Raw genomic sequence first — 14,182 nt, forward strand, 5'->3', positions numbered from 1 at the left:
CCTGGGGCGTGTCTACTTCATCTGGGTACTTATTGGGAACCTCTCCCCACCTCGTAAAGGTGGTTCCACCGCCCGAATACCCCCACGCCCCCCCTCTGGGACAGTTTCTAGGAATTGGCCATACCGGCCGGCCGATCCGACAGGTGCGGAGGGGTGCAATTGCCACCAAACCCACTTTGCCTTGCTGCCACTCTACCACCGAGCATCCTAACACCTTCTGATCACACAAGCTGATGGTGGAAAACGATGATTCTACAAGAGCACCGTTGGCCCGGGGCATCTCCTCCTCATCTGGGTACTTATAGGGGACCTCTCCCCACCCCGTGGATGTGGTTCCGCTACCCGAATACCCCTGTGCCCCCCCTCTGGGACCGTTTTGGGAATTGGTTGAATCGCCCGGAGGCCAATCCAGTGGGTGCAAAGGAGTGGGGTTACCAGCAAACCTGCTATGCCCTACTGCCATTCACCCATCGAGCATCCCGACACCTTCCGATCGCCCATCGGCCCGATGCCCCGGGCCAATGATGGGAAGCAATGGTTCTACAAAACCATCATTTCCCACCGTCGGCCTTCCCCCTTGGCTTGGGGCATGTCCACCTCATCTGGGTACTTATAGGGGACCTCTCACCACCCCGTGGAGGTGGTTCCGCCGCCCGAATACCCCCACACCCCCCTCTGGAACCATTTCTGGGAATTAGCCCAATCGCCTGGAAGCCGATCCGGTAGGTGCAGAGGAGTGCGATTTCTACCAAACTCACTTTGCCCTACTACCACTCACCCACCAAGCATCCTGACACCTTCCAATCGCCAATCGGCCCGATGGCCGGCCAACGATGGGAAACGGTGGTTCTACAAAAGCACTGTTTCCCAGTGTCATCCTTCCCTGTTGTCCTAGGGCATCTCTACCTCATCTGGGTACTTCTGGAAATTGGTAGAAACTCTCTCTGCCCTCCGGGACTACTTCTGGGAATTGGTAGAATCGCTCAAAGGCCAATCCGGCGTGTGTAGAGGGGTGCAATTGTCACCAAACCCTCTCTGCTCTACTGCCACTCACCCATCGAGCATCCTAACACCTTTCGGTTGCCTATCGCCCCGAAGGCCCGGGCCAACTTTGGAAAACGGTGGTTCTACAAAAGCATCGTTTCCCCACCGTCGACCTTCCCCGTTGGCTCGGGGCATCTCCACCTCATTTGGATACTTATAGGGGACTTCTCCCCACTCCATGGAGGTGGTTCTGCTGACCGAATATCCCCGCACCCCCTCTCCGAGATCAGTTTTGGGAATTAGCATAATCGCCTAGAGGTCGGTCACTCCTAATTGTTACTTAACATTGCTTTGTGACGCTACATTTTGAGCAAAAATTTGATCACAAGATTTTAAGGCAATATCTATAAAAAAAAATTGCTTTTTGCATTACTTTACGCCATTCATCTATAAATTTACATAGCTAGAGATGACCAATCATTAGTTTTGTACAAAAGTTTAAATTGTTAATATATGCTTAGAGTCACAAGATGATTTAAAGGAAAAATAAAATGGTTTTCCAATCATCCTCATAAGACCTTCAATTTATGGGATATGGTTCCAAATGAGTTGAGCCCCTATCTGCCGCCTAATAACATCGATGTTTTCCCTACAACAAACGTACTACATGTCAGTCTTAACATGAGACATATAGGCATGTGATAGCAAACGAAATTCACATGTACTCACTGGATCAAAGTCAAAATATAAACCCCGGGCGATGCAATCCATGTACTTCATAACAAATACCCCGCACTTGCTACTATTGCAAAAAAGATACACTTATTGACTCAATAACTACCTAAGAAGTACCCCTACACCTAAGCATAGATCATACCGTACCCAAAATGTTGGGGGGCTGACTCCATGAATTGAAATGACCAACTGATGATCCCAGGAACAAATGGTGACAATTTTTCTCTCAAAAGTGTTTGTTGCCAAATATTGTAAAATTGAGCAGACACATAAGCAATCAAACTCATTATCTTATACCCAATAAGTAATGTAAAAATCAACTCATGATACATACCATGGATCTTGCATACGCATCGTGGAGGTTGCTGTTTAAGGAACTATAGGCTTCGATTCTGCAGTCCACCATATTCACCACTAGTCGTTCCTAGTGTGAACCATCAAATAAAGGTATTAAAACCTTATTGCACGTCAATATTTCATAGAGCTTCAACCATTGATAGAGAACATCGTGGCAAGCATCCGATAACTACATTACAAACAAATAGCATTGGGATTATATCACAAAATGCATCACAAGCATATGGATTTCAGTCACATTGCAATCAACAACCCATACCAATGTCATCGAAGACACATAACATATCTTCATGGTGTTGGTGTTTCTTGCCATCAACAAAATCCCATATGCATCAATGAACTACACAACCACACACATCAAATCGCCAATTAGCCTTGTACGACATGCAACAATCCACTAAACCAAAATAATACATCACCGTACACCCATGCTTTCGGGTCAAAGAGGGGCAATAGACAATACGGGGTAAAAAATACAACACCATCGGTCCATACCAATTGAACACTGCCTTAACCATTAATCAACCTCATTACACAAGAAAAAAATAACAATAGAAACAAATTCTAGTTTAAAGCAAATCACTTAAATAAACACAATCTACTAAATAGTCATGTGCACTTGCCCTTTCTTGTGGTTATTCAAGAACCATTTCACAACTTCAAGGTCATCATTTGGGACCAAGTCCATCTTAAAAGAATTCCACAATGATAGTGCATCCATCGACTACAACAAATATTCCATAAATAAACTAATAAGAAAGTCAAATCAAACCAAAACAACCCTACAAATAACCTCAAGACAACACCAACATTTATTATTTCACTTTCGCCTTCACTTCTCTTTTGGACCCTGCAACAATAGCAAACTCCTTCGCTACTTGCCCTTGCTGCCCAGAAGCTAGGTAGGGCGACACCACTGTGCTACTTTGCTTTTGCTCTCTCCTTGTTTGTAAGTTTCACCAATGGAGGGCGAGCCATTAACAATCTCGCAGGATGGGGCTGCAACGCTAGTCATTTCAAGAGATTGCTCTACCCCCATGGTGCAGTATATGCAACTCCAACAGGCAACTCTACACCATAATCATCATTGTCTAGTGCATAGTTTGTCAAACCTTCCTGCCCCTCACTAAACGGTGTTGCATCAAGGTCCAACCCATTATTTCTTATCATTTTGCGAAGCCTATTGACTTCATCGCAATGTTCCACATTCTGCTTCATTATCAAGGAATACTCTTTGGCCTCCGTACATAGAATTTAATATTCCATGGATTCCATGCAAGATCTGCAAAATTCCTGAAAAATCAAGTTAGAAGTAATTTAGCAAATCTAAACATTAGCACTAAGTCAACTTGTATATAACTCAAAACATGTATGCTACGCTAATCATACCTTTTGCCCAGGGCGACGCCACTTGTGATCAAGATCCTTTCCAGTAGAAAAAGTTTCCTCACCCACACCATGGCCCCCTCAGTCCACAAATTGCATATCAACACCAAAGGTTAATAACTATCGTGTACTTAGCTCACATAAAGGACTCCACTGCAAGGAAAAAAAAAATATAACTTATACAGCCTTCTAATCGAACATCCACTAAGGCCATCTCCTCGCTAGTAGGGTTTAAACCCTCAATAACCTGTAATACGTTTATAAATCCATATGAGATCTTTAGTTTCCACTAGAACTAAATAAATAAAAACTACAAACACCATACGTAGAGGAGCAGAAGTGAGAATTGTTTTCACCCTAGCTTTCTTCAACAAATCGACCCTCTTTAACTTCCAATGATACCCCATATTCCCCCACTAAAACAAACGAGGACTGGCATCAAGAACTGAAGGACTGAACAATGTTGTGTGCTCATAAAGCCATGCCTACCAAAAATAAATCAACCAATAAACGATCATCAATTGAATGAGAATAACATAAAGAATAAATAAAAAAATTGAATGTCATCCACACTAACCATCAACATTGCACTGCATCCAAATAGATAGCCGCTATACGAGGATGAGCCTTTACTCGATCCAGCACCACAATCGGAAGTAAACTGATCAAGGCCACCGACCAAGAATTTATGTACATATTTACCCTAGGCATAATCACCGATACGTTGTAAATCGCCAACCTATCCAACCCAGAAGGAGCTCACCCTCGAAATACCTTGGAGAAACAACACAACCAAACAAGAACAAAATAATCAACTTTACCACCTCCTCAACGTACTCCTCACCATCTAATCATACAATCTTCTTTAGTCTATGCCACACAAGATCCATCTCTGTAGAGGCAGAGTGATTTTGGTCAAAGCTAAAAAATCTTTGTAACAATCCACTACCAACAACGCCTTTCGATAGGGAAACTATACTACCCGACAAGCCAAGACCCGCATTATAAGGGCAACATCAACCTCACTGAATTGCATAGTCCTTCCACCAACTATAAAACACTCGCTAGTCGAGTCTCACGATTTCACTAAATAACTCAATAGGCACGTCTCTACAATCACCTGTGGCAGATCCAAAAAGTGTCCAAAGGGAGTCTCTTGGAGCCTTCTCTTGTGCTCCAAACTTAGAGACAAACTTTGTACCATCTCCCTAAACCATTTCGAGGAGCACCTAGTACCAACTTTGTCACCTCTGTCGGGAATTTATCAGCTTATTGTTAGCACAAGTAACAAAATAAAATATAATACCATTTAAATTTCCTATATAAAGAACGAGAAAACTCAATTAGCACTAGGGGTGATCATTTTAGCCTAGCCCGAAAATTCTCGGCTTGGGCCTAGGTTTTGTGTTCAGGCCCGATCTGGGCCCAGGCCTACAAATTTTCAGGCCGGGCTTGGACAAACCCACAAATTTTTAGGTCGGGCTTGGGCTAAGGCCGGCCTGCATATATTTAAACTTAGACATTTTGTGTATAATGCATACATATATACATACTATTTTACATTATATTATATATTTTATATATAAATATAATAACATTACTAGTATATTACATAATGTATAAAATAAGTTTATATACATGTTATGTCATTTAATATATATATATATATATAATGTTTTATATATGAATGACATTGACCCGGAATCAGGCCCAGGATTAAGTTATAACCCTTATCATAAGTGCAAAGTCCGGTCCAGGCTTGGCCTTACCCGACCCATAATTACCGCGAATTAGCACTAAATAAAACCAAGAAATCAACCCCCAACAACAAACCAAAAAATCATCAAAACCAAAATAAATGAATTCTGCAAAGACAACTAGATGCTTACCGCACTCCAATCAATGGAAAACACTGTGTAGCTCTGAAGCTTTGGTTATTAACAGCTCTGAAAAATGGGGAAAACACTATAGCTCCAGCAACGAGAGATGAACCTCCGGTGATAAAATGACCCTAAGAAATTAGCTCTGGTGATCCAGTGATTAACGACTCTGAGAACGGAGATTAACGGCAATGAGAAAAAGAGAAGAGGGTGAATGCTGTAGGTTTGAAATGAGGATGAAAAGGATGGAAAGATGTTGTACCTTTTGGCCCTGAGAAACAGAGAAGAGGGTGATTGTTGTAGCCTATAGGTTCGAAATGAGGAAGCAGACCGATGAGCAAGAATACGATGGGAAGATGCACGGAGAGGAGAGTGATTTGTAGAGCCCCGATGAGCAAGAAGACGACAGGAAGAAGAAGGCGCTGAGAAACTGAAGAAGAAAACGCTAAGAAAGGGAGATCTGAGCTCCGGTGACTGTGAGTATACTGTAGCTTCGAAATCAGGAAGGAGAAGACGTGCGTTCGAAACGGTAAGAAGAAGACGTTGAAAAACGGAGATCTGAGCTCCGGTGACTGTGAGTATACTGTAGCTTCAAAATCAGGAAAAAGAAAACGTGTATTTGAAACGGGAAGAAGAAGACGCTGAGAAACGGAGATCTGAACTCTGGTGACTGTGAGTATACTGTAGCTTCAAAATCAGGAAGAAGAAGACGGTGCATTTGAAATGTTGGTTCGATTGAGCAAGACGATGATGAAAGTCGGTAAAATGCCGTTCTCTGGTGACCGAGTAAACTGTACCTTCGAAATGAGGAAGAAAAAGATGTTGTGTGCGTTCAAAGCGCTGGTTCGAATAGAAAAAAAGATCAAAGTTACCATTGGATTGAGGGGTATAATGGATAAGAAAATAAATTTTTGATGACAGGGGAGGAGCTGAAAGAAATTTCGCATTTATTGGATGGGGGTGGCGTTGATTCCGAATTCCATACGTTCCTAAACGAAGTTTCCATTTCTGGGGGAGCTGCATGAAGATTCCCCTTAAATTAACAAAGTGACTTTTTTTGAAAAGTTGAGAGGTTGTTAGAGACAAAAATCATTTTTTGGGTAAATATGACAGTTGTATGAGTCAAGAGTGGTTATGAATTGCCATGTGGCTATTTTATCTACGTAGGACCATCGGTGACTCAACTGCAGGTGACGTTGACAGTTTCCATGATTTCCACTTCATTTGCAAACTTTACGCCAAAAGCATTGCCAAAAGTTAGCAGAGAAAGCTCTCAAGACTCGACTCGAGGTCGAGGAGAGAGTTGGACGACTTTGGTTAGTGGCCACGAATCTCCGACAAATTGGCGGTTTGGCAGAGACGAACCATACGAAAAGAGCGAGCGAAATCGAAGGGACCGAATTTCCAGGCTTCTCAAGAATGTTGTCATCTCCACAAACCCAACGGCACGAAGCTAAGAGAGGAAACAGAAAAAATACCAACTGGAATCCATTTCACAGAAACTTTTGCTTCTTCAGTATCGTCTTTTCACGTCCTATTCCGGTCATTTCCTCTCGTTTCCTTGCTGGGTTTCTGGAATCTTGTTTGAAATGGCCTTTCCCGGTATGTGTCTCGCCGGAAATTGATTTAGTGTTGGTAAATTTTCAAAGGAAACACCAAATTTGGACCCGGAATCGGTATGAGTCGTCTAATGGGGTTGGTTTCCAAGTATTTTCGTGGGAATGCCGCATATGTTGATGGGAAATGGCATTTCAGATGATATCGTTTGATCGAATAAGTGGCGGTCAGTCTGATATATGGAAGAAAATTGTGAAACATCCATTTATCTGCAAGTTTATATTTGGAAGAAATTCGAATGGTCAGACATCTGAAGATTCTGAACCGGTCTCTTTAGCTCTGTAACAAAGAATTTTTTACATAGCCGAGGCTTTCACTTGAAGCAGCTTAAAATGGTACGTTGAGCTTTGGACATAGATTAGTTCTATATATCCTGACCTCAGCATATTGGGCTTTATAACTTTCTTAGCTATATTTGTTTACAATCTGAATCGAAACTTCCTGTATGCGTTGAGTTTATTTGTACAAGTATATTCCTTCTATATACGGTGACGACTCTCTGGCTTTCATTTTTCATTGGTTAGTGTCCATTGCACATGGTAGGTGAGTAAGGGCTTATGAATTCCTCTCCTGAGAAAAGAAGGGGAAGACATACTTTTTGCTGTTAGTTAAATAATCGAGGTTGCTGGCAAATTGCCATGACGAAACAAAATTGTAGAACCATAGAAAATATTTGTCAGTTGTTAACTACACGGTATGAAACTCAGGATATTAGGATTTAATATATGTCAGAAACATATTAATAGGATCAATTGAATACTGGGAGGAATATTTATTTGTTGGTAACAACATGATTGCCACCTAGTTATTGATCAGTCCACCAATAACAGATTAAGTATTCTTTGTTATATGGTCAGAAAATCTGATTACACGAGAACTATAAAAGAAGAAGAGAGAAGAAAAGAAGAGAAGAATTGATAGACAAATCGTGAGGCTTTATGTGATGATGGCAATTACATATTTGTCCTTAGTAAGTCAGCAGCAATGAAAAAATATAAAGAAAGCTCACGACCCATTAATTATTGGCTCACTACTAATAAACAATAAAGAATAAAGGAGCAAAAACAAAGATAATTCACTCTTTTCTACACTCTCCCTCAAGTTGAGCATATATGTCAATCATGCCCAGCTTGTCAAGGGTAAACTGAATGCTGCCTTAGGAATTCATTTAGTGAATATCTGCTCATTGTTGATCCATCTTGAAAAATGGTACTCATACATCACCACCACCCACCTTCTCACTAATGAGGTGATGATCGACCTCGTCCTGTCATCATGTATTGGATTATGTACAATGATAATAGTTGTGTGCTTATCATAAAGCAATGGTAGCATTTGAATAACCATACCCAATTCATGTATTAAGAATATCAATGATAATTCCTCTAATAAATCATGAGCCATGGCACAATTCTTCTTCAACACTTTGCTTCTCTCTTCAGGATACCATGTTCCTCCCAACAAAGACACAATATCTTGAAGTACACTTCCTATAATCAGTCAATCCATCCTAGTTAGCATCAGTATAAATCTCAATCTTCAAGTGATTGTGTAAAGTGTTAAAGTCCTATTTTTTGGACTTCTCTTCAAATATACAAGAATCCTCTTATCTGCAACCATGTGTGTAGTATGAGGTGTGAGCATATATTGCTCACCACACTAATAGCATAAGATATATTTGGTAATCTTATGCATGGACAAAGAAGTCTCCCAACTGGCCTCTAGTACATAGCACAATCATCTCCTCCTTAGTAGCTCTTGTCTTATGTCAAGGATCAATAGTAGTATTTGCAGGATTCTTTCCTAATTTCCATGTATCTCTGAGTAAATCCAATAATACTTCCTATTAGAGACATATATGCTGTTCTTAGATTTAGCAACCTTAATGCCAAGAAAACATCTAAGCTCACCGAGATCTTTAATCTCAAATTTGGAGGCTAAGAACTACTTAAGATGATTAATTCCATCAACATCATTCCCTATTACTATAATCATCTACATAAACAATGTCTAATAATATGATTACTATTCTTCTTAATGTATAAAGTATGCTCAAGTTGAGACTTTTAAAATCTGCTCTTCTACAAAGCTCTCCTAAATCTATTAAACCAATCTTGAGGAAATTGCTTCATGCCTTATAATGCCTTCTTATGTTTCTAAACTATACCATCTTTCTAATTGGCATAAAACCTTGGAGGCCATAGACCTCCTCATTGAGATTTCCATTCAAGAATATTCTTAACATCAAACTCAAGAGCCAATCAAAATTAGCTGTTAGAGACAAATGTAAACTGATAACATTGTAGAAATTGGTGAGAAGGTCTCATCATAATCTATCCCATGGGTTTGAGTGTATTTCTTTGGTACTAATTTGGCCTTGTATCTCTGAATGCTCCCTTCTGATTTATACTTCACCATAAAGATCCACTGGCAGCCAATAAAGGTCTTCCCTCTCAGTAATTCAACCAACTCCCACATCTTGTTCTTTTGCAAGGCATCTATCTAGGGCTACATAGCATCCCTCTGTTTAGGTTGAGCCATTGCCTTTGTCATACATCTGGGAATAGAAATAGAAGCAAGAACGGATATACAGGAGACAGTAGGCTATGTGAAAGATGGGATAGGATACCATTAGAAGTAGAATTAGACGCATTCCTTTTTCACTTCTTGCTTTGTCTTTTGGTGGATAATAAAATTATCTTATTATAAGGGTATCACACCAAACTTCAGATTTAGCTATTAATGAGCCCACAACCTCCTTAAAATCTTATTTTCTAAAAGACAAAGCAATAGCCACTTCAGGTTTTACCAAATTGCCCCTAATAATTCTCAGTTACATGCTCAGAACATCTGATTATAAGAGAGAATACCAGTAGATGAGGAAGAGAGAAGAAGAAGAAAACAAGAAGAAACGAAGAGAAAAATTGATGGCTAGATCTTGGGGCTCAATGTGAGACCCCGTTATGTTTTATACTTGAGAATGATTGCAATTACATATCTGCCCTTAGTAAGTTGGCAAAATAAATAAAGGAATATAAAGAAAGTCCACAGCCCTTTAACTATAGGCCCGCTACTAATAAACAAGAAGCAGAAACATATAGATTTTTTTTGAAAAATAAGCAGCAACATATATATTAGTAAATTCACTCTTCTCTATACACCTTGATTAGTAAATTCTTACACTCCAGACTGAACTGATATTCAACTTATTTTTTATATTTATTTTTTTCCTTTTACCAGAAAAGCAAGACCAAAGAATGTGTTGGAATGTCTACTTTATTTTTTATGTCTGTGTTCTGCTGAGTTAGGGTCTGTTTGTTCTGGCTAAAGTAGTTTTTTTTATATCTTTGTTTATGTACTCTAACTTAAGTAGGGGCATAACGGTCTTTTCCCTTTTAATTATGGTCACCCTATATATATTAATATAAGCTGGCGCCGCCAGATCGGTTAGTTGACTCCAAAACTTTCTCTTCTCTTCTTCCTTCTCTCCTCTCTCTCCCTTTTCTTCTTCTTCTTCTTCTTCTTCTTCTTCCTTATTTCTCCTCTATTCTGCTGTTAAGAGGATGAAATTAATAAATGTCCAGTTAGAGGCAACTCTCATTATTTCAAATTGCTAACTACATATAAACATTCTAATAAATATCGGATGATGCTTGGAAAAACTTTAGGCTTTAGTTTGGAAAGAGTGCAAATACAAGCATGTGTGGTGCAAATACAAGGTTTTACACTGTACATACTGCATATTTGTATTTGTACTCTTCCCAAACTGAGCCTTAAGAAGAAATCAATCTTGCATAACTTGAGTTCAAATTCACATAGTGGAGAGACTTGACTACATGATTGATGTACCAAAAATGAGATGCATATACTAATATACTATATTATGTGCTGCAGGAAGATAGTAGTAACAAAACAGAAAAAAAGGAAGGAAAAAGGTTATATTTTTCTTCAAGCTCAGGCATAATTGTCAAATTTACTAGGAAGCAAATCTATTAACCAGATAAAGGAACTTTAGACATAGGGCTTAGAATATAATTTTTATACTTTTGTTATTTATTTATTTTTAACTTTGACAACTTTAAAACCATGTTGCTACCTTGATTTCAAGTTTTGCTTTGACAAAATGAGGTGTCCAAAGTCCTTGAAAGAAATGAAAACGCTTTGTCAAGCTACTCTTCATTTCTTTGATTGCCAAACTTTTCGTTTTGCTAAGAGTCATGATTAAACCCTTATTATGGGAAAAATTTTATCTTAATGCAACTGCACAACATTTTTGGAGGGTTTGCTTTTGGAAAATATTCAAAGTTAAAGTAGAAGTTGAAATAGAAAAGTTGTAGAAAACACCTGTAATAATTCAGAAAATAAAATAGAAATAGAAAGAAAAGGAAGGAAAGAAGAGTTTCAGTAGAAGCTTTAGGAAGAAGATGAGAGAATGGAAGAGAAGAGAAGAGGAAGAGTGTAGTTTGATCTCTCCCCTTTACCTCTTTGATGTGATTTATATATGCTGAAATAAAAATATGTTTAAAGCTACAAGAGTGCCCATAGTTGGGCGGCTGACTTAAAGCATAAACAAGAAAATAAAAACAGGCCCATAAAGAAGGCCTACTACAGCAAAACAAACAGCAGAAATATTTAAACCAAAGAAAACTAAGGCCCATTTGGTCCAATCTCTCTACACTCCCACTCAAGTTGAGCATAGATGTCAATCATGCCTAGCTTGCTTACATAATGTTGTAGCTTCGCTTTGGGAACTCCCTTAGTTAAAAAATTAGCTAGTTGCTCTTTTGAAGCAATGAAAGGAAGACACACCTCCCCCGAGGCCATGTTCTCTTGTATAAAGTGTCTATCTATCTCAATGTGTTTAGTTTCATCATGCTAAACCCAAGGTTTAAAATTTCAATACGCTTTTGTGTATCGGCAAAGGCATATCGGAACTTAGAAACACACAAAAACTCCTTTTTTTTTTCAAAATTTAGTTTTTGGGGAGTTAAAATCATGCATTTTTCATTGAAAAAGAGTGGGGTCCCGAAACACCTGGAAACAGGCATATCGGGATTCAAAAGATACAATATGATATGCCTGATATGGGGTATCATATCGAAATTTTGAACCTTGGCTAAACCTGGTTATGGGCAATGTTGTTAGCAGCCTAATTATCAAAATATAACATTAGAGGCTTATCAAAGGAGATACCCATCTGATCAAGGAGAGATCTAATCCATAACAACTTTGAAACTTCATGGGCTATAGCCCTATACTTTGTTTTAACTGAAGATCTAGCTACCACTGACTGCTTTTTACTTCTCCAAGAAACAATATTTCTAGCTACCATAGCACAATAACCTGATGTGGACCTCCTGTCATCTATATTACCTGCCTAATCAACATCTGTATATGCTTCTACCTTCATATGACCATGTTTAGCAAATAATATGCCTTCCTAGGAGTTTCCTTAAGGTAGCATAGAACCCTTTCTACAACAGTCATATTTGTGTCTTTGGGGGGGCATGCACGAATTCTCTGATTACACTTACAACATATTGAATGTCTAGATGTGTCATATAGAGGTAAAGAAGTTTCCCCAACAATCTCTGAAACACTCCCTTGTTAGTTAAAAATTTTCCATCATCAACTGAGAGTTTATAATTCACATCAATAGGGGTGGAGGCAGGTTTAGCACCAAGCTTCCTAGTCTCGGTGAGAAGATCCAACACATACTTTCGCTGAGAAATGAAGACACCTTTGGATCTAGCAACTTTAATGCCCAGGATATACCTCAACTCTCCCAAGTCTTTGATATCAAATTCAGAATTAAGGAACTTCTTGAGATCATTAACTTCTTGTGTATCACTGCTAGTAACAACAATATCATCCACATAGACAATAAGAAATGTGACTAGAGTATTTCTCCTCTTAACAAAAAGGGTATGATCTGATTGAGTCTGAGTGTATCCAAACTGAAAAAGAGCAATCCTAAACCTGTCAAACCAAACACATGGAGATTGCTTTAAGCCATAAAGTGACTTCTTCAGTTTGCACACCTTTCCTTGCATCTCCTTACCATACATACTAGGGGGGAAGGGACATATACTTCTTCAGAGGTCACCATTCAAGAATGCATTATAGCTCAAATTGATAAAGAGGCCAATTATAGCTCACTACCAAAGACAAAAGAACCCTCATAGAAATCATTTTAGCAACTAGAGAGAAAGTCCCTATGTAATCTATTCCATACACTTGGGTATATCCCTTGGCAACAAGTTGCACCTTATACCTCTCAATCAACCCATTAGCATGATACTTGATGGTCTAAACCCACTTGAACCAAATAAGTTCCTTCCCAATTGGAAGGTCAACGTCCCAGGTATTATTTCTATAAAGAGTTTCTATTTCAGCCCTCATAGCATCCCTCCACTTTGGCTTGGCCAAGGCTTCAGTTACAGACTTTGGAATGGGTTGAGAGGAAATGGAGGCTAGAAAAGAATAGTAGGATGGGGACAACAATTTAGAAATACAATGAGTTATACATTTCCTCTTACCCTTTTTCACAACAACGGGATGGTCAAGGTTTGGAAAGGAAATTATTGGTGGTGGTGATGTTGGACCTGTCCTTTCTTCAGTGATTGGAAGCACTTGAGACTCAATTGGAGATGTGGGAACAACCTGTGTATGCCTTAGCCATTGCCGCCAGTACCACCTCTGGAGAATAAGATGAATGGTAAAACTGGAGGAGTAGTAGAATGACGGGGAGGAACAAGAATAGGAGAGTTGGAAGGAGAGGAGCACTCTATGGAAGTGGAAGTAACTATGGAGGGCTCAACACAAAATTCAATAGGGGCTGGCAAAGGAAGAGGTGAAGAAAGCAGTTCAAGAGAACTCTCCCCTTTAGAAGGATGACTATAAAAAGGAACAAACTCTGCAAAGGTGGCATCCATGGAAACAAATTAGGTGCCACTAATGGGATGAAAATAACAATACCCTTTATGTGTGGAGGCATAACCAAGGAAGATACACTTCCAAGCCTTGGGTTCAAACTTATGCCTCTTGGAACTAGGAATATGTACATAGCAAGTGCAACAAAAGACATGCAGAGAAATGGAGAAAAGATCAACACCACGAAAGAGGATACCAAAAGGAGACTTAAACCCTAAGACTTGAGAAGGCATACGGTTAATAAGGTAGGTTCTTGTTAAAACTGCATCACCCCAAAATTTCATAGGAAC

The 14,182-nt window shown here is 39.4% G+C and overlaps 1 protein-coding gene and 1 long non-coding RNA gene across 6 annotated transcripts in view; one reads left to right on the forward strand and one right to left on the reverse strand.

Moving 5' to 3' along the window:
- Positions 1-1,475: 1,475 nt before the first annotated feature.
- On the reverse strand, positions 1,476-5,746 carry LOC104589624 (uncharacterized). 4 transcript variants are annotated; one of them, XR_016083782.1, is made up of 8 exons: positions 5,605-5,746; positions 5,352-5,511; positions 4,040-4,712; positions 3,788-3,947; positions 3,466-3,709; positions 2,336-3,369; positions 2,054-2,245; positions 1,478-1,633 (listed from the first exon to the last, which is right to left on the reverse strand). It is a non-coding gene; the product is annotated as an uncharacterized LOC104589624 (long non-coding RNA). The 4 variants fall into 4 exon arrangements; XR_016083784.1 differs by lacking the exon at positions 5,605-5,746 and having other exon boundaries at positions 1,479-1,633; positions 4,040-4,236; positions 4,583-4,712; positions 5,352-5,491; XR_016083785.1 differs by lacking the exon at positions 5,605-5,746 and having other exon boundaries at positions 1,476-1,633; positions 3,819-3,947; positions 5,352-5,491.
- A 1,409-nt stretch (positions 5,747-7,155) lies between these two features.
- LOC104589623 (myosin-9-like) overlaps positions 7,156-14,182 on the forward strand; it is a 165,229-nt gene continuing 158,202 nt past the window's right edge. For both annotated transcript variants that reach the window (XM_019196369.2, XM_019196370.2), the window contains exon 1: positions 7,156-7,294. In XM_019196369.2, coding sequence (XP_019051914.1) covers positions 7,292-7,294 — 3 coding nt within the window. In that variant the 5' untranslated portion in view covers positions 7,156-7,291. The remainder of the gene's footprint in view (positions 7,295-14,182) is intronic.

This window comes from Nelumbo nucifera, chromosome 3 (assembly GCF_055504915.1).
Source record: "Nelumbo nucifera cultivar China Antique chromosome 3, China Antique-T2T, whole genome shotgun sequence".
Taxonomy (NCBI): Eukaryota; Viridiplantae; Streptophyta; class Magnoliopsida; order Proteales; family Nelumbonaceae; genus Nelumbo; species Nelumbo nucifera.